Here is a 20,206-nt window from a genome sequence, read left to right on the forward strand (position 1 = left end):
GGGGAAATGAAGGTGGGCTAGTGTTATTCACACAATTGCTCTAGGAGATGCTGGCACTATTTCTCATTTTTAAGGTCATGCCACAGGGTCACTGGAGGATGACGCAATGGTGCAGGGCAAGTTCTGTATAGGAATGCTGATGTACTGGCATACACTTGCATTCAACTTCTTGTATTCCCTCATAAAATGAGAATCATCCTTGTTTGTGTAGAGGTTACCATGTGATACATAGCACGAATCCATGGAGGGTATTTGCATATTGGTGTGCCACTGCTGTGCTGCTGAGCGAAGTTCAAGATGAGACCTTGACCATCCTTGCCTGGCTTGTCGTGAGATAAGAAAGCATGCTGTCACACTGCGTAAGTCTCTGTTTTTGAGAAGAAACATAAATCCTCCTATCTCCAAGCAGTCTAATTACAAATTACCTGGAGTCAAGGAGGAATTAATCTTTTGACATACTATTTAGTATTTTATTGTTTTATGCTTCTTGTATTTTTTACCACTTCTTCATCAGGTGATGGTACTTCTTGAAGACAGGACCCTGCAGTGGGTAGAAACTGCAGATCTGGTCTGCCCTGTGGATTACATGAGTTTCCCCTTGTCTAGAGGGTGTTGTGAGTACAAGCACTGTGGACACCCAAGATTTGTGCTGTGCTGTTACTAGGAAAATGAAATGCTTTGCTTTTCTTCTTCTTGGGATAAGGAGGTTTATTGAGTGATCTCTCAAAATCACTTCCAAATCTGTTCTTTCTTGTTATTTCTTAGTCATACAGGCTTGTTAGGTGTCCCCTCTCTGCCGCTTTTAGAGTTTAATTAAGTCCGTGTTAGTACTGAAGGGCATTTGACCAGTCTGCAGCCTCAGTGTGTGAATACAGGTCTGGGGAACCAGGCACCGCTCCACTCTCGTGCTGTCTCCTTGGGTGGCCAGGGGCCCCAGCAATAGGCACCATCGTGGGGCAAACAAGATCCTGCTTCCGATTGCCATCTCTCACCCAGCTGCCATTGTGGGAGAGCCTCATTGATCTGACAGCAGCCACCACCAGCCTAGCATCAACTAGTAGCTAAAAATAACACAGGGTGAAAAAAAACATCCAACATCTAAATATAAATCTCTAATGCCTCAGTAGGGAACACTGCAGTTCCTAATCATTCAGTCAAATTGTTTAAAGATTGATTAATACTGGAAAGCCTTTTGTTTCCACCTTAGTCACTGGTCTGTCCTTACCCCAGCTCTTTCTTGAGAAGGCAGAAGTTTCCTTTTCCTTCCCACCCAGTTCTCCAACAGCCCTCCCCTTGCTGGTGTGCCCTTTCTAATAAGCCCTGCTGCCCACCAGAGCAGTGGGAGCACCATGCGGTGCCCAGCCATGTTCACAGAGCTGTGCTGGCCCCTGCAACAACCTCCCAAAGGGCAGCACATTAGGGCAAGAGGAGGGGTCCAGAGGGTAGAGCGTGGTATTAAGGGCACCATGTCTTGCCGTCTGCAAGCTGGCATGGTTCCCGCAAAGTCAACCCGTTGAGTTGCACCACCTGGGCTTGCCACCCACCCTTAATCATAGCACAGGTTGAATGAAATAACACGCAGACGTGCAGAAAATGGCGAGAGTGCTTTTTTCCCCAACCCATCAGCTGGCTGCCTTTGAAAATCAAAGGCTAGAGAGATTTTTTTCCTTGGGAACACATGCCAAGCAATCGTGCTCCATTGTTGCCGGCAGATTTGTTTTTGCACACTTCAGACAGGAAGAACGGCACTCTCAGGGCGAAGAAGCTGGCACAGCGCGAGCGAGGTGGTAAGAGGGGAAAGAGCCAGCAAGTGGCAGCGAAATCTGCGGCAGCTTCGCGACGTTCCCTAGCAACCCGCGCCCCGGAGAGCCGCTTGCAATGTCTCCTCTTTATCAGCGCAGCTGCATGTGATGTACTAGCCTCGCCGTGGTCTGGCTCGCACTATTTTGGGTTTAAACACCAAAGCGTGTGATTGCAGTGCTGTCATGGGCATAAGGACTTTGGATTGCTCTCTTGCACAGATGGGAGCAATTCACAAGGAGGGCTGGGAAAGTGACTTTCTGTTCTTGCTTGAATGTTGTCTGGTACCAGCTAGTAAATACCGTCTTGTGGCTTAAAGACTTTGCGATGAGTAGATTAGATAGCTCCCCTACCATTTGTTTTCCCCATAAGGTGGTATTGCAGTGAGTGCTTGTGTCGATATTTCTGAAGTAACTTCTTTCCTTCCATCCACTGCAGACGCACGTGGGTCTTTACACAACAGACACGTGGAGCATTTTGCTGTCTGGGGCACATATGCTGATTTTCTGAATGTTTCCTTGCATGCCGTTTCTCTGCTCCTGGCCAGACTCACTGCATCCTGTCTAGCTTCTGGGAGGTTTTAATGGGGATGCAGCACCGAGTGCCGGATGGGCATTCCTGTGGACCAGGACAAAAGAAGCCCTCTATTTGTCCAACAGATATTTACAGCCCAGGCAGTGGGTGCTCTGAATGTGAGCTGCCTCATACAACTGAAGTCTAAGCTGGAAATACAGCATCTTGGAGATGGTAAAAGAAGGGCAGTCACTGTGCCTGTTTAGGACCCAGCTTCTTTGTCATACCATTTCTGAACAAATTTTCTTTGATTTAGTGTCTGGAGCAAAACCATAAAGTAACTTAATACTGCACATGAGCTTCCTTTCCTGTAAGCAGCTTCAGCCCTGAAGATGATCCATAAGGCCTTCAGCTGCCTTTGCTCAACTCCGTTGCAGAATATGTCACAACTGCTATCACAATCACAGAAGCATAAACAATAAGGCTGGAACAGACCTGAAGATCTGTCTGCTGCTCAGAGACAGGATCAACTCTGCCTAAGCCATTCTTCACAAATATTTGTTTGTTCCTACTCCGAAAAGCCTCAGTGATGGAAATCACAGACTCTCCCCAGGCAATCTCTTCCAACATTTTGCTGGCCTCTCTGTTTCTCCTCCTCCACGTTGCAAACCCTCTAAAGTGTGTGAGTGATTTTCAGATGTGTGTCCTACACAGGGATTGGGCCTGAGCCCCCTGTTTAATAGTGTAAAACCAATGCAGAGGGGCAGAAAGCGAGCATGGAGAGCCAAACACATAGTTTTGAGGGAAAGAAGAGGAAGGAGTCTGTAAAGTGTTTCACATTCACAACTTTTTTCTAGGTATGTTTTTGAAATTTGCTTGGCTCTTAGAAACAAGGGTAGGTGAGAAGGGAGATGGAGGAAGCATACTTGCTCTGAGGTCCTCTCCAGGAGGGAGCCAGCTCCTCAGAAGAGCAAGAAGAGAGGAGGCCCAGAACAGGCTAATCTGAGCTGAAAGGGGGTAACAGGAGTCCATGAAAGCCAGACTGAGAGGGGCCCCATAGTTGGGAATAAGAACTTTAACTATGTAAGCTTTAGAGTGTCACCTGCAAGGAAGAAGGTTTCAATCACTCATATCCCCAAAGAGTGGGGTCTTTGTCTGCAGTGATCACTCTTGGTCTGGCAGCCTGTTTTCTCCCTGTGTCATATGTTCCTGTGAAAGACAAATGCAGCTGAGAGCTCAGGGGGCTGCAGTTAGTCTGGGCCGGACTTGGACAGCCTTGTTGACTCAAATAGTGCCTCTCGACTAGCCAATGTACACCTGAGTACATAGCTTACTTTGGCATGCTGAGCTAGATCCTCCGCTGCTGTGTAAATCAGCGAGTTCCCTGGAGCGACTCTGATTTGCACCATCTGAATGTCTAGCCCATCCTTTTCAAGTAAATTCTGCAAGCAGAATTATATATATCTCTTTGTTTTTCCCCTTCAGCCTTTGCTCAGTCAACCTGCGAGGTGCTTAATCATTAAAAAACAGAAGGGGGCTGCTGCTGTTGTTGTGGTTGAACAGGACACGAAAACGTTTCACGGACAAAGTGATCTATTTAATACACCAAAGTGGTCTAGGCTCAATGTTATGTCCTGCCACAGTCCTCAGCCTCCTCAGCTCTAATTGCGCATGCCACTGCCTCTTTCAGTTTGCTCCATTCTCCACGAAGTGCTGCTTGACCAATTAGTGAGATAAGTCCATCTCTAGCCCAGGAGGTATGTGGACAGCCTTCTTAGCTGCATCTCTGTACATGGAGGAATGTTTTGACAGCTAAACATGGATCTTGTTGAGCTGTCAGTTCTGCAAACTGTCCCAAGTGTCTCTTATTTATTGAGCCATCAGGTTCTTCCTGACCTCCTCAAAATCACTCCCAGCCTCACACAAAAGATGGCACGGAAATACAGCTCGAGCGTGGCCTTCTGAGCAGGGTGAGTTTCTTCAAGCATTTGATGCCTTGACCAGCACAGATCATTAGGTCTGTATGTCAGTGCGGTGGCTGCACCCTCAGGCTGGCAGCAGCCTTAGAGGCTGCAGCTGGGGAAATTCAGATTCCCTTCCTCAGTGCACAGCCTGGTTTGGCTGCCAAGATCTTCAGACTTTTTAAGAGACTGATGGCAAAGCAGAGGACAAGAGAAAGCAGTAGAATGGCTCTGAATCCAGGGAGCCCCCATCCCCTTCTAGCTCCAGCACCGTGCAGGAAATTTCTTCTCCTTGCTCTTTATTCCTAACCTCATTTGGTTGGAGACTGCAGGTACTTCTGCAATACACAGCACAAACCCCACAGCACCTATGCACTTACCATCTGGAGCATCATGACCACAAAATAGTTTTCCATTTGGCTTGAAAGCATGCCTGTGACGGACATGAGATCACGCACTAGATGCAGCAGGAGAAGCGGAAGGGGGGGAGCATGTGACGTTTGAACACCACATAACCCTTCCATGTGGGAATCAAGTGAGACTGAGGGTGTAGTGGTCTGCCCTGGGTGCCCACCCTCCCTGATGCCCCAGCAAAAGCATCCATGCACATGTGTCTGGAAGTATCTGATGTTTCCCATCGTCTGAAACTGGTGGGTTTTGGTTAGCATTGGACAGTTCTTGTAGAAGGGAGCTGATTCAGTAAAATCAGCTGATGCTGAAATCTCTCATTTGCTCTTGTTTTTCTGCTTGTCCCTGCTCTGAGGATGCTGTTAGTCCATCCTTCCATTTCATCCAGCTCCTTTGCACACTAATCTTCCCTAAGCTGCTCTCCTTCATGCAGTGGGTGCACACAGCCCTCTCTCTGGGGGCTCTTGCCAGCTCTGGAAGCTCCTAGCCAGGTTGCACTTTCTTCTTCTTCCTCTCTGCCTCATTCCATCCTCTGCTCTGATGCTGGGCTCTGTCTCAAATCCCCGACTGCACACTACCTTCTGACTGGTCTTCCCCTCTTCCTGACAAGCACTTCTCTCTAGCCTTTGTATTTCTGCCTTTTTTAATTGTTATATTTGTGTTGGAAAAGGCTAATTTGCTCTTTCCCCTGGCTCCTTACCCATGTTGCTAGAGCCTTCATTCCAGATCTGACCTTAACCTCTCTGCCCCTGTGGCTCTTCTCCGAGGGCCATCTCCTCTTGCCCTCTCCGCAAGCAGGATGAGTAGCATCCACAACTGCCATGACTAGTAGCACAGCCAACTCAGATCTTCTGTTCCAGCAGGTTGCAAGGAGAAGGTTGAGACCCTCTGAATGTTGAATAGTCACGGTGAAACTTCCTGCAGCATTTTTCAATAGCCCATATCCCTGCTTCTTTGACTCCCTGCCACCAGGTGGGACGTGCTGGGTCCTCAGCCTGTAGCGCTCTCTGAGGCAAAATCATTCCTCATCTCTTGCTGCCCTTTTCTCAGCTCCCACCTCCCTCTGATTGTGGGAAACTCCTGAGCAGGGACAGTGTTTCAGGGGAGACTTGGAGCTTTTTCTGAGTAATACTTAACAGCCCTGGACTGTATTACAGGAGAATTATGACTTTGTTGAGAAATTTCTACTGCTGTGAGCCAAATGAGGGATCATTTTCATAAGTACATTGGTGAAATAAATAATAGTCTAGATGACGGGCATTTACCCTGGCCTTTTTCACCCAAGTGCACTATAGAATTTTGCACTGCTTTGTTCTGAAAATACTGTTTCTGATTATCCTGAGGTAATTGATAGTGAAACATGTACAAGTCCCTTCTAAAGCAGCAGTGCTTAGGCTGTCAAGATGACATCCTCCTTCTTTTCTTGTGTATTTCTCCCTCTGCTCCTGATGGCACTGTTTAATTTTACCACCTTTTTCCTTACTGCCAATATGTCGTATCCTCTGCCTGACAGTGCTCAGCATCACAGTAGCACCTGCAAGTACAGCTAATGCCTTGTGGATGTGGGCTGCACCACGAGCTTGATGCCAAACACTTTCCCAGACTCTAATGTGGACAAGTAGCATTAGGTCTGCAAGCAAACTGCCTGCTTTTGGTGGACACCTCCATTTCACAAGAGGTGAGGGGGGGTCTTTAAGTTTTTAATCACCAGTCATTATGATCAACTCCAGTCTGGTAATTTTTTGAAGAGGCTATTGTCCTCGCTTGGGCTGGAGATAACAGAGAGGCCAGGGCTTGCTGGTAGAAGTGATACGTATGAGCTGCAGTAAGCCTCAACAGTGACGTTCTGGGCGATTGTTCCTCATGAATTAAATAACACATCTTTGCAAATGGTACTTGACATGATGTTAGATCCCTGAGCTGAGATTCAGGTGACCTAGAGATACCTGCAGAGGGCTCTTCATGAGGAGAATTAATTGTTTAAAATGCAGTAAAGCTTCAGTCTCTTAAAGATGTATAAAGCAATTCAGCAACAAAACCATCATATATATGGTATAAAATATAAAGACACTCTAATTGAGGCAGAAATCAGAGGACGAACTCTGATCTTTGCTGCTTACTATATTGTCTTGAGCTGTGTCAGTACCCTTTTAATACTCTTTTATAATCTTTCACCACAAGTCCTTGAGGTGCAAGCAAATGAGCTCTCCCTCTGACTTTGAAGAGTAGCAATCTAATTATTATTATTATTTGCAAATTCTCTTTTCTCTTGCACCACTAGAAAAGGTGTCATTTTGAATATTTTTTGTTATCCTTGAAGCGCACCTCAGCTGAGGGGTGAGCACAGTAGATGGCCTGGGCAGAATCCAGATGCCTGGACTGTCTGTTGAGTTTCTGCCTCCTTTCCCCTGACTCAGTCACCTGAGAGACTGAAAGTCAAATGAAGGATCATACTCAGTGCTTACGCTCTCTGATGTGCTCAGAGCTCCCCATCCGCTGTCCAGAGGAACTTGGGACCCTCCAGTAACCGCTTCAAGAAACGTGGCCTGTGCAAAGCTGAAAGAAAACCAGCAAAGCTTTTAGAGCAAAAGCAGCCACACATGAGGGAAAGAGAACAGGTGATTCTGGGATCAGAATATGAATAAAATGGAGCAATCTTCCAGTCCTGAGATAAGGAAGAAATTTCCGAGTCCAGCAGGAATGTAATTTGCTTTTGCTACACTATTGTTTTCACTAATATTATTCTTATCCCTTTTATTTATACAATAAGACCACTGAGGGCCATGTTGGGAGACCAGTGTTTGTTTTGAAGATGTTATAATCCTAAAAGAGAAAATGTAGGCACATGTGAGTGAAAGGAGGCACAATTTTGGCTACTAAAGATAATTAATAATAGTCATAATTTGTACTCATTCAGCATCTTTCATTCAAGGATCTCAAAGCATTTTGTAATCAAGAGTTCATTGAGACTCTCAAACTCTCTTGAGACAGCCAAGCATTATGCACACCATTTATAACAGCAGGGTGCAGGATCAGACTGGGTAAGAATATTGCTGAGAATAAAACTCAGGGATCCTGCCCTCCAATGCTATGGATGCTTAACCAAGTACCCGCTCCAGTCTGAGAAGCTTTTTTTACTGTAATTTATATATATAATCTTTTAATGTTAAGCAAAATATGTAGTCTTCATTTAAGTCACTGGTGTCCTGGGAAGTGTAATGGCCCATGTCACCGTTGACTAAAAGTGAGACTACAGATAGTGGGTTAAACACATTTGGTTAACCATTTGTTTGCTGTTACAGTTTTCACATGAAAAAAGCTTAGATTGAAACCTGTCTTGGTGATGGAAAGTGATGTGATTTTAAGTTTCTTTGTGTATTAAAACAGAAACCCAATTTGCATATTTTAAGTATCTTTTCTAGCATATTCAGGCATCTGGCAAGAAAGCTATATTTAAACTGTTAATACAGTATGAATGCAAGTTTCACATGCAAAATTAGTACCATTAAAAATGTGAGATTTATTTTTCTTTTGAAACAAGTGATGCCCCAGCACTTCTGTTTTTGTTACCTGATAAGGCACTGCAGCTGGGACAGCCTATTTTTTCAATAGGCGACGAACCTGAACCGCAGGGCAGGTGGTGCTCATTGCACAAACACCCAGTCCAACCCCCAGCACCGCAGAGTGAATGGCGGTGAGCTCCCTTGTCGCTGTGGTCTGCCAGAGAAGGCACTGCACCAGAGATGGGTGTAAACCCGTCATGCAGTGTCATTTTTCGTTGTCTGTGAAAATGGTGAAGGTCTGCCTTTGTTGAAGTGTTTTGCAAAAGAAAAACTTAAAAAAGAACAAAGCTGTTATTTCGTTGTGGCTTGGGGCTGCTTCTGGAAGGGTAGGTTTTGGAAGGAGAGTATGTTTTGTCAGTGGTTTTATTGTGGCAATGAATTGCCCGGGCTAGTTGTGTACTGGGTGAGCAAACACATCTCTTTTCATCAGTGTGAGTTTTGGAGCATTCACATTTTTACTAGGTGTGCCCCTGTGCTTGTCCTGTAAGATGAGGATGCATGTCAGTTTGTGGGGAGACCATGAACCCCACCTTGGAGTGCCACTTGCTGTGACCAGAGTCCCCCACAGCTCGATGTCTTTCAGTAGTGCTACCTTGTATTTATACAAGAGAGCTCTGTACAGGTCCTGAGGCTCATCATCTCCTCAAGCAAGAAGACCTAGGTGGCACTATGTACCACAAGAACTATAGCCGAGGTGACAAGAAGCAAATTCAAACCCATCTACAGCACTTCCATACAGCTCGGGACTAAGGCTTTGAGAATCTCATCTATGGATGCTATGGCTCCTACTCTGAAATGCAGGTTTTGACCTGCTGATAGCAGTAAATATAATGCTTAATTAATTAATACTTTGAAGGCAGCCCTGGAAGCCTACAGTATTATGACATAACGAGGAGGGGAGTTGATATACATCCTATAGGGTCTTTACTGCTAGTGATGATGCATGGAAGTAAGAGAGCTCTTGACTCTGAGCCCAGAGAGATGTGGAAAGGAGAGCAGCTTAGAGCAGAATAAAGCCTTCAATGTTGAAACAAATTGACAAGTAAGCATAAGACCTGATGTAATTTTATGAAGCAGACCAAGCTCTTCCAGCCAAAAACATAGGACTAAAATGGTGCAATCTCTTTATCTGTATATCGGTATAATGGTGATGCCTCATTCTCCTCAGTAGTACTATCCAGCTTGTGCCTTGAGCTCCTAGCTTTTTAAAAAAGTGCCTGAAATGTCTGTTACCAAAGTGGGGTTAATAGGGAAACGCAAAACAAAACAGCCCTCTCCCCTTTTCATATGAGATAAGCCTTGACTAGTAAAGTGTATAATGATAGGGCCAAGATGCCCCAGGCAAGATCAGGCACTGCTGCACTTGTTTCTGCATATACATTTAAGCAGCAATGGGACATTAAAATGTAGTATTTTATAGGTGTTCTTATTTGAAATATAGTTTAAATCTACTGTTTCCTGAGATAACATGTCAAATATTTATTACTTGGAGATCTGTTTGGTTTGCTTTTTCTAATGAGAAATGGCCAATGTTGTTCCATAAAAATCTAGCTCATCTCCTGTTAACCCTGAACATATAAACAAACCACAGTGCCTAGCAGAAACAACAACTTTCCGTCATAGAAGTGGAAGCTGTCATTTAATGCAGTTGTGCTCAATGCAGAAGCAAGCGGCAGGTAGTGGTGTTTACAGATTATCCAACTTTTATAACACCTAGCAAAAATAACCAGCCCTTCCAGATTGAAAACATTAGTGAGAACGTGAAGAATAGCAAGAAATGCTACTTAGTCTGTTTGCATATAATAGAATACAAACAATCCAAGGACAAAACAGTCATGCTCATTTATTACTGTGCTTGATGATTAATAAAACACTGTCACTGTGTAGTCACCTACTTTGCAGAAGCTTGGAGAGCTTTGCAGGCACTGATTAATTAAGAGAGAAATATTGTTAAACCCATTTTACAGAGTAATTAGGGTACGTGTACGGTGATCCTATTGAATTCAGTATCAATACACAGAGACCAAGATTTTGTTTTCATGACTATAAGCTAAAAACTGGTCTCCAGAGAGTCAAAGCAGGCATATGCATGAGCAGCCTGATTTTCAGAAGTCCTGGGAATTTCTCAGCTATTTAATGATTTCGCATTGTGACTCTATTGTCTTCCTTTGAAAACTATCAAACAAGATACCTCCTCTTCCACCTGTCTGCATCCCAGTTTCACAGTGTAAGAAAAAGATATTTGGGCAAAATTGCAGGCGGTGAAGTTAAAACAGAGAAAAATATTTTTATTATTATTATTGCTCAAATTCTGTGTAACTTACTGTCACAAGAGATCCTTGAAATGAAGAGCTTAGCAGGATTAGAATAGGGCATGGGTAGCTATGTGAGGATACAGTTACAATAATGAAGTTTAAAAATAAAGAAAAATATCCTCTAGAGCTTTGAAGTAGTTACAAAACTGTCCTATTTCAAAGCAAACCAGTGTTTAACAAATGAGGGCTCTGCTGCCAGAACTGCCTGTTCTGTATTGCTGGTTTGTTGCGGGAAGCGGTGCAGGGCAGGTAGGCAGCAGGGGAACTGATGGCTTGTCCTGCTCCGTCATGTCCCAGAAGAGACTGCGCTCCTGCCTGCCCAGCGACTTGCGATTTTGGGCTGCTGGTGTGTGCAGGTCACTGGCTGTCAGTGGGTACCTCCTCATGCAGGGCAGCTTCTTCGAAGGATCTTGATGAATTGTTCTCCAACCAGGAGTAAACACAGGAACGTGCGTGTTGCAAGGAATCAAGGCAGAGTTGTCTTTTCAGGAATCTTTATGTACTCTGGCAGCTGTAACTTTTCACTGGGAAAATAAATCAAAAATTTAATTTTTTTTTTTTCCAGTGTATCTCCTCTGTAAGAGAGATCAGTTGGCCTTAATTATAAACTGACTTACAGCTGCAGGCAATCTTGATATTTCTTTGGGAGAGCAACTCATGAGAGATGTGGCACCATGCTGGATTTTTTGCTCTGAAAGTTTGTGATTGTTTTGGACAGTCAATAACTTAAAAGAAAAAGTATGGTCTTTGTCAGGCCATTGAATAAAAAATGTGCTGCAATGCTATTTAACCGTTTATTTAACTGATGATCAGTTTTGGTGAGTGAAGTGAAAGGAAAGTGCTAACTTTATGCAGATGAACAAGAAGAAATAAATGAAAGGGAAAGTAAGTATCAGTGAAAGATGTTTCTGGCTGCTTTTCAATTCCAAATTGGGCTAATTCTACCTTCTGAAAAGAAGATAATTTCCCCGTTTCTGTAATTGGGAACACATAATTGAAGTTATTTTCTCTCGGAGAGAAGAAGCTTCTTCTACAACATTTGCAAACGGACAAGAAAAATGACCACGTACAGTGCACTCTGAATGATGGTGCATTCATCACAGCATCATCTTCAGATGTCTTTGCAGATTTTATGCGGTGGTTTTTACCTATTGGGGTAACAATTTATATGTGGATGGGGAAGGTTCATGCTGGCGAATGCATCACACTAACTGCAGATCTCCCTTTTCTGGGTAGCCATTACATCAGACACAGCTGATTACCGCTGAGATCTGGAGTAGAAAACATGTGCCAGAGAAGCACTGAAACAAGTATCAACTTCGTGTACCAGAATAATTATGCAGTGATTCCACACCACTGCTTCTTTTGACCTGGCTTTTTAGGAACTGAACTTTAATGAGGAAGATGAGCCAGATGTTGTTGCAGCACTTTGAGAGTAGCACAAGCGATTAACTCACTTGCTTTTATTTGTAGCATGAAGATATTTTCTGCCATGAGGTTTAACCCTGGGAATGCTGCTATTTTCCTAAACATCCCATCAACTAAGCATGCAGGACAGTGTTTATTCATGAATGCATTTGCATCTGCACATGTGACTGCAATCGTCATGCTTTTCCCTGAGATTGTTTGGTATTTGATGGCAGTAGCAAAGGTTGGACTCAGGTGCTTCAGCTCCCAAAATGTGGTCCCTCCTGCAGGCTTTTTGTTGACAAAGGCACTTTTACATTTTTGTGGGTCAGTTTATCATCTCTGATGTTGCTGTGGTTAGCCACACAGAGTGGTGCTGAGGGAATTTGGGAGGCCATGTCGCAATTTGACACAGACCCCAGCTTTGAGCTGTGCCTAGCTAAAGAAATACATATTTGTGTGCGTTGAGGCATCATGGAGAAAAGAGAATGCATGAAGATAACTGTGGTAGATTAGACAGCAAATTGGATTTCTAGGCAGCCTTGATCATTGTACAGATCAGGAGAAAATAGAGGAAGTTTAATAAACACCAACAACACAGTTTGTTTTGTAAGGAAAGCCGGAGTTATATTTTTACCCTGACCTAACAAAGGAGGAGGAAGGAAACTGTTTTGCTGAAACAAGCATTTTAGATTGGACTAAGGATACACTTTTCTCTCTATCTTTGTGTGCGTGTGTGTCCCAGAAAACTCAACAGCATGTTCATATGCATGAAATGCATTTTCCTGGAGGCACACAGTCAGCATGTGCCATGCAGGGAGGAAAAAGATGTGCCTAGCACTGCTTAAATGTTGGTCAAAAAGGCATAGCATTTTAGTCAAAATAAGTTAAAGCATCTCATAACATTGAGGTTGGTATTTGTTATTTTTGCTGACATTGGGTACTGGATAAGTAATCTGCCTGGTTTGGAAAAGTGCAATGTAGATAAAATACGAGAGCAGCCTATTTATTGTGTGTACAATGTGGCCTCCAAAACCAGAGAAAGTCAGGCAGAACTGAAAATCTGCAGATTTTTGTCATTTTAAATTTTAAATGGCACAGCCCAAGCCCTTAGTGAAGCAGTCATGAGCGGGCCCCCGATCACGAGGTATGGGAAGCCAGTGTGGAAGAGAGGGAGAAGCTTCACACACTGCCTGCCCAGGGTGTCCTGCCGAAGCCTCGCTGGTGGTGGCCTGCAGATGCGGTGACTTTGGGTCGAAGAGTGGCCGGTGTAGGTCTGCAACGCTGAGTCGAGCCCCAGCAGGCTGTGTGCGAGGCTGAAGATGTGGGGCTCACAGCAGCCTGGCTGCAGGTTTTGTCTTTGCCTTAGAGCCCATGTGTGATGATGGGCAAATCACTTCAGCTCCACGCATCTTGCTTCCCTCTTCTGTGAACAGAGAGCAGCTTGTGCCTTTTCTTTCGGTCCATTTATATTATAAGGCCCAAGGGTAAAAGCAGTGTTTCAGGTTATGTGTGGACAGAGCTCAGCAGAAATGCCGGAGCATGGTACTTCCATGCATTTGTGCTGAACTGGTGACTGCTAACAGGGGAGATAGAGGGATGGGGGCCATCATCAGCTTTGGGCCACACTGTGTTCTCTGTGCAAAGTCTAAGGAGGGAGTCTCAGTTGATGGGCTATCAATGGTCATTCCTTTCTGCATGGAAACTGAAATAGGTGCAATAGATGGAATAATATTTTAAGAGGCTCAGTTGCCAGCTTGATTTCTCAAGCTAATAAATCCTTGGCTGCACTTGCTGTGTTAAAATATATGTTCAGGCAAGATTCATGATCAGCTCTTAGGAACAAGAGAGCAAAGGGAAAAAATAGGTTGTTCCAAGATTAAATGCTTTACATTTGGCACCTTTAATTGGCTTATTAATAAACCTTTTTTTTTAAGGGTTATGCTATTTATTATTCCTAATGAAATAGTTGTCAACTAGCCTTCTAAAAACAGCCACAAAGCACTGGCCAAGGGCGTCTAGGTGTGCTGGGTCAAGTACCTGGCTCTGAAACTCCTAGTCATATGAGTGGCCTTATCCCCACCAAAATGATATATCCCACAGAGATGACACATGACTTAGAAAGCAAATGCAAGTCCTGTGCACCATACAGGTCTGTCTCCCCATATGAAAAAATAAGTTGTGGTACCTAAACGCATGAACATGGTTGCATTTGTACAATGGAGTGTATTGAGCTGTGTGGGGGTATCCAGGATTTCCAGATGTTCAACAGCTTCCTCAGAACAACTGATAGGCATCTAGAAATCCTGGGCAAGTGCACAAAATCCTTTAATATTGCTCAGAAAAAAATCCATGAGCAGAAAAAAACAACATCGCTGGGAAAACCTGAACGTATGGTAGGTCTAATCTATATTCTCAGTCGGGGTATGGCAAATAGACCTCACACAGCCCTCCAGGGAAATTCATCCAGCCTGGGACTTATTCCAGGTGCCCTTTCTTCCAGGGGACCATGCCACCCATCTCCCTTGTGCACTGCTGCTACTCTGTTAGAGAGCAGTTGGCGGGCAGGCAGCGGGTGCCACTGCCAAATTGTGTGTGCACAGCAAATCCAGCACTTCCAGGGAGTGCAGTCATCTGCTGCGCTCATGGTGCAGCGCCTGTGAGATAGATCAGGTCAACAAGTGAGGGGAGTGATGGTGTACAGCTTAGCATGGGCCCTAGAAAAATAAATGTTACAAGGTCAGGAACATGCAAGTGTTTGGTTTCTGGGAGTGGATGATTGAAGTATTATTGCTAAGCGCTGTTCTGAGACCTTCTCTGCATTGATTGATGTCTCATTCGAAATCTCCTTCTTGCCTGAAAGAAAAAAGCGTGAAAGCATTTAGTTAATTCTCTTGCAGTGCTTTAAAGCTGCTGTTCTGTGTTGAACATGACTTGCTCAATAAAGATTCATCATGTCAGATGTAGTCTCTATAAGTCAGATAGAAGTGGCCCGTGTATTGTTTCTCTAGTGATTTTACATTTTCTTCCCATTTAAGTAGGTATGGAGCATGGAAAAATGCTTCATTATAGACTAAGGCTCATAAGTTTCATATCTGAGGTCAAAACCTTGATGAAGGCAGCAATTAATCAATGAAATCACTAGGTTTACTGAAATGCTGCATTTCATAAATAAGTTAGTTTTCGCACGCAAGTCTTTCAAGAAAGCAGTGCACACAAGGAAAGCTGGTGTCAGCATTTTTTAATCCTGAAATGACCGAGTTTCTCATTATGGACACCAAACTTAGCTTCTTCTAAGAAACTTCTAGGCATGAGACTATTTCTGTGCTTCTCAAAATATGCCTGAGCTTCTGCTGTTTTCCAGGGAGAAGACTCACTGAGACAGACTGCAAATACCGTATGCCAGCTGTTAGCATATGAAGGCCAAGAGGTCTCAGTTTCTAAGCACATATTAAAACCTTTGTATCCCTAGTACTAAAAATCTGTGGACCAGCTCCTGATCTCACTAATGTTAACAGCAGGATTTGTGTCAAAACAAACAAGAAGAGAACATAACTAGCAGCTCGGGATTATCTGTCTTTGTCCATATACTCCACCACTGTAGGAATGATTGTTCTGCATCTTTTATATTGTGCTGTTAAGTGATGGAAGCTTTTGCCAAATCCAAACTGAAATGCTTCCAAAGCCTTTTTCAGTGTTGGAAAATGTTTGTATCAAGTTATCCTTGGAATAATTTTCTCCTTTATTTATTATTATGTGCTACCCAGTAGACACCTAATTATGAGGCAGAGAGTACTTCTTATTCTAGGAGGATATATAGCACTTCACTGGATGTTTTTAGGAGTCCATTTTCATTACATTAAATGAGATGTTTACTTGCATGAATCCCTTGGGGTTTAAAAAAAGCAAAAATAAGACAAAGAATGAAGTTCAACACCGAACAGCCAATAGACCCTTTTACTGTGGGTGAGTGCTTTTATACCACATCACAGACTGTGTGTCCTTTCTTTTTCAGAGTGGGTATCCAAGCTCTGGACCTGCATCAAGCACTCCTGCCTTCAGGCCTGAGGATGAGCTGGAACATCTGACCAAGAAAATGCTGTATGACATGGAGAATCCTCCCTCTGATGACTACTTTGGTGAGCAGTGCCATGTCACAAGTGTCCATAGCCCCCTTCTGTATTTACCAGGTTCGGTAATGGGGAGGCCTGACAGCTGTGCTGTTAATGTAGTGACATTCGTATTGATGGATTTGCTTTCCATGCTTGGGCTGGAAGTGTAATCATCCATAGGAATTCCTCTGTAATTTCAACATAAATCTCGTGCTCACTTGCTGTATGTTTATAATAGTCTTTCTGGTTAGAAAGTTGAATTTTTCAGTGTCTGGTTCATTTTCACACCATCTGTCCCCAGCTTCTAGGCTACCAGGCTGAATTCAGGTGCGATGCACTGTCTTGCCCACCTGCCCCATCCCTTCTCACTTCAGCTGCAAAAAGCCCGTCAGTGTAAATATGGTCTGCTCCCAAGGCATGGATTTTCATTTTCTGTATACTGGCATAGATTAAAAGGAAATCCATTTTGAGTCAATCAGGTTGGTTTTACATGGGGACCCGTTAGCCCAGAACTCAGTCCGTCGAGTGTGAAAAAGACAAATCTGAACTGATTGACTCATAAGGATGTCATCTTCCTTGCCTGGAAAAAGATAAGCAGCTGATTTCCTTTTTAAATGGTATAGAACAGAATTATCTCAGGCATCTATAGGTGTAAAATATATATCTTGCCTTTATATAAAACACAGATGAGATGGCCTCTGAACTCTGCATTGAAGTCAAGAGCCTTGGGCATATTTGATGCATCTTGTCTGTATGCTTAGTTTCTTATAGGCTTGGGTGATAGTGTTGTTAGAAAACAAACTGCTATAATTCGTAGAGTTAAAGACTGGGACTAAAGACTTGTGGTCCTTATCTTCCTTTATTTCATCATTTCTTAAAAACTTCATTTAGATTGCCCCATAGGTCTATTTACTATAGATTTTGGCTGGACCAAAACATTTTTGGCTTAAAGAAACTTTTGTGGTTAGGTTTAATCAGAAAGCAGGTGGGACCAAGGTTTCACTAATAAACAAGGATCTTGCAGTGACAAGGATCTGATTACATGAGAAGGTCAGAATGTTCTCATCAAACAAACATTGCCCTTGTAGATGGGGTTGATATCAGTCCCCATTCCCCATCAGTACCTTCTTCCTTCTATGGTCTCCACCCTCACAGACAAAATGTCTTCTCTAAAAACATTGATAGTCATCAGAGTTGATGACTGGCACAGATCTTAGGTGTGAGCAAGAATGACTAACTGAAGAGAGGATAACCAGAGAGCATTTTCTGTGCTGCTGTGTTTGACTTCATCTCTGCCCATATCCATTTGTGCTCACTCTCTGATGTTTTAAAAGCAAAGCAACAACCAAACAAACATAACAGGTATTTAGCCATTAGTGTGGGCGGGCAAGAGAGAGAAACTTTTTTCCTGCTACCTTCAGGCAAATGGATGAAGCCCTGAAGCATGAGATTTGATTACAGTCATTTTCTTAATGCAGAGCTGTGAGTGGCAGGAGCTGGTTGATGGACCAAAGCCCACCCAGTTCTCCTCCTAGTCCAGGAAGGTGAACAAAGAACTTGGAGATTCAAAGGCTCCAAGGTCAGAAGGGACCTTGCCATTATACTGCCTAACGTGCTACTCGCAGTTTCTCCCAGAAACAGGATTGAATCATGACTTTAAAAACAAAAAATCTAATCTTATCTTAAAGACTTCAAGCAATGGTGAGTCAACCACCTACCCCTGATAAGCTGTTCTAGTGATTAATTTTCCTCACAGCTCAGAAATTGCTTCCTGAATTGGAGCTTTAGTTTTGTTTAGTGCTTGTATTTATGAAACTGAAATGCTCGGGTTTTGCAGACTAATACTGTATCTCTAAGACAGCCCTGATCTGTTTGAGACTGTGGTACATCAAAGTTTTTTCATCCAAAAGGGAGGCATAGCTCAAAGGGTTGGAACATAAAGTCCTCAATGTTAGGTCATCACTTTGGCGATCAGATGGGAGGTCAGACCAATGCCATGCCAATAGCTCTTAATTCAGCAGGAGACAAGAAAATGGAAAAGAGGCTCCAGAGCATTCAGAACTTTTGCCAGTGTTGTTTATATAAATGATAGCCTGATCAAAGATGGAATAATCATGCATGATGCAAGCTGGAAGATGAAAACCAAACAACCACCCTAGTCCTACCTCAAGCAGGGGATGTTTAATTACAAGCTGCACCTGACTGATCTTCTAATTGCACTGAGTCTATGCCACTGAAGGTCATCTCTGAAGCAGTGTCCAGCCTTGGCATTCTTGATGTGCAGAAGAACCGTGTGTTGGGCTTAACTCCTCCTCAGCTCTCTAAGCATGCTGTGCCCCGTGCAGCCATTTGGGAGACACAGCCACAACTAATTATATACCTACCAAGAAAAACATAAAACAAAACCAGCAGTTCTGGAGCACAACTGCTTTTTATGGTTGGATAAAATCAAAGAGGTGGGCTGCCCTCATTCTCCTAGGTTTGTTCCAGCCCGAGCTACTCCCAGGAGAAGATGGTCCCTGGAGTCATAGTTGATGAGACTTTTTGATATGGGAGTGCGGGCCGGGAGTTTTGTACTAATTCTGGCTATGTCAGAGCTAAATACCCATCTACTTGAGCTGTCAGCCAGTGCCTTTCAGTAACTTCATGCTCATGTGGAAAGAACAAATTAGGTGTGGGAGGAAGAAAAAGAGTCTTTCAACTTTGGTTAACTGTCTCAACCAATATCTCTGCCTTTGTTCTTTATTTGTTTAGCACGGTAGTGTGGATTGTACAAGATTCATATGACACATTGATCAAATAATCAGAAAAAGGACAAATGGGCAGAGACATTGACTCTGATTTGCATTAAATATCTTCTGCCTGAGGTCTAAATGCCGTGGTAATTGTAGCATACCAGATAGCTGTCAGCTAATCACTTTTATTAGTTTGAATTTAGAAAACTGGATTTCAGCGTATTAAAAGTTGGTTAAGAGCAGATAGGTTTTGAATTGAGGAATCTAATTAACCTTGCTAGAAAGCTGCAAGGCGTTATATTAAGTCATGAAAATAATTTGTTGGAATAATTACATTTGAACTGTCAGGCTGGAGGAAGGTCATTTTACTTGTCCCGTCAGCACTCTAGGATCTTTTCTATAACCATCTTACTTCTGCAGTTTCACTTGCCATATCTCTGGTTTTCGATCAAGCTCTCTTGATTCTGCAGTCAGTGTGGGCAGAGTGGAGGTTCCTGGGGAGGGAAGAGGAGTAGGAGTCAGTAAAGTTGTCTCTTTGCCCTGAAAATGCTGGCTGGTACTGCTGGCAGACCAAGTGAGCTGAGTTCAGGAGCAGGACACACAGCACTTCCATCAGGTCTGTGCTCACTTACAACTCTCTGCAGCTTCCTTGGGTGGAAATTACTGAAGGTGGTTTCAGAGTCAGGGGAACTGTTCTAGCCAGTGATCGCTCATGCACGCACACGCAGCTGGCAACACGGCATGGCGTTCCCGGGGAGCTTAGGCGCATGGTGAGAGCCAGAAGCAGCATACTGGAGACACACTTCAGAACAGCAAGATCACAGTTTGCAGCTATTTCTTGCCTAATCTTACCACAGCAGCATGATCCAGTCACTGGGAAATCCTCTAGCTGCCATTGGCAAGGCAGTGCTTAAACATGGAAATGTCATCACTAAGCATAATTTAAAAAAACACTGTAAATTTTTAGGAGTTAAATATGCATGCTGGGTATTCTGCCTAACTTAGTTTTGTTGGAAGATCACACTACCATACTAAGCACCCCGGTCTTTGATGTATGTCCCCTCCTACCCTCCTGTAGGTTTTGGAGTGACTTCTCCTAGAAAGTCCTTGGCAAATCAGCAAATTGAAGTCTCTTAAGTCTAAGCTACTCTTCTTTCTTTACTGCTGATTCAGTTGCTGACCTGTAGTAGTTGGCTGTCTTTAATCAAATCCCTTTTTATTAGAAAGGATTCCCAAATGTGTTATGCACTGTGCAGTAGGGATGTTTTTTCTCTGTCACAGCCCTCCCCATTGATAAATGTGCTATTGTAGATAGGCATGTCTGATTTGTTGAAAGAAAAGAATACTTTGTGGAGTGGAAATTGGGTAAGGTTTAGGGAGGAGAAATGGATA

The 20,206-nt window shown here is 43.6% G+C and overlaps 1 protein-coding gene across 23 annotated transcripts in view; it reads left to right on the plus strand.

The window, feature by feature from the left end:
• The window catches only part of LPP (LIM domain containing preferred translocation partner in lipoma), a 348,425-nt gene that overhangs the window by 246,964 nt on the left and 81,255 nt on the right, over window positions 1-20,206 (plus strand). For all 23 annotated transcript variants that reach the window (XM_074877369.1, XM_074877381.1, XM_074877366.1 and 20 more), the window contains one exon: window positions 15,983-16,106. In XM_074877369.1, the coding sequence (XP_074733470.1) occupies window positions 15,983-16,106 (124 nt within the window). The remainder of the gene's footprint in view (window positions 1-15,982; window positions 16,107-20,206) is intronic.

Source organism: Strix uralensis, chromosome 9 (assembly GCF_047716275.1).
Source record: "Strix uralensis isolate ZFMK-TIS-50842 chromosome 9, bStrUra1, whole genome shotgun sequence".
NCBI classification, from domain to species: Eukaryota; Metazoa; Chordata; class Aves; order Strigiformes; family Strigidae; genus Strix; species Strix uralensis.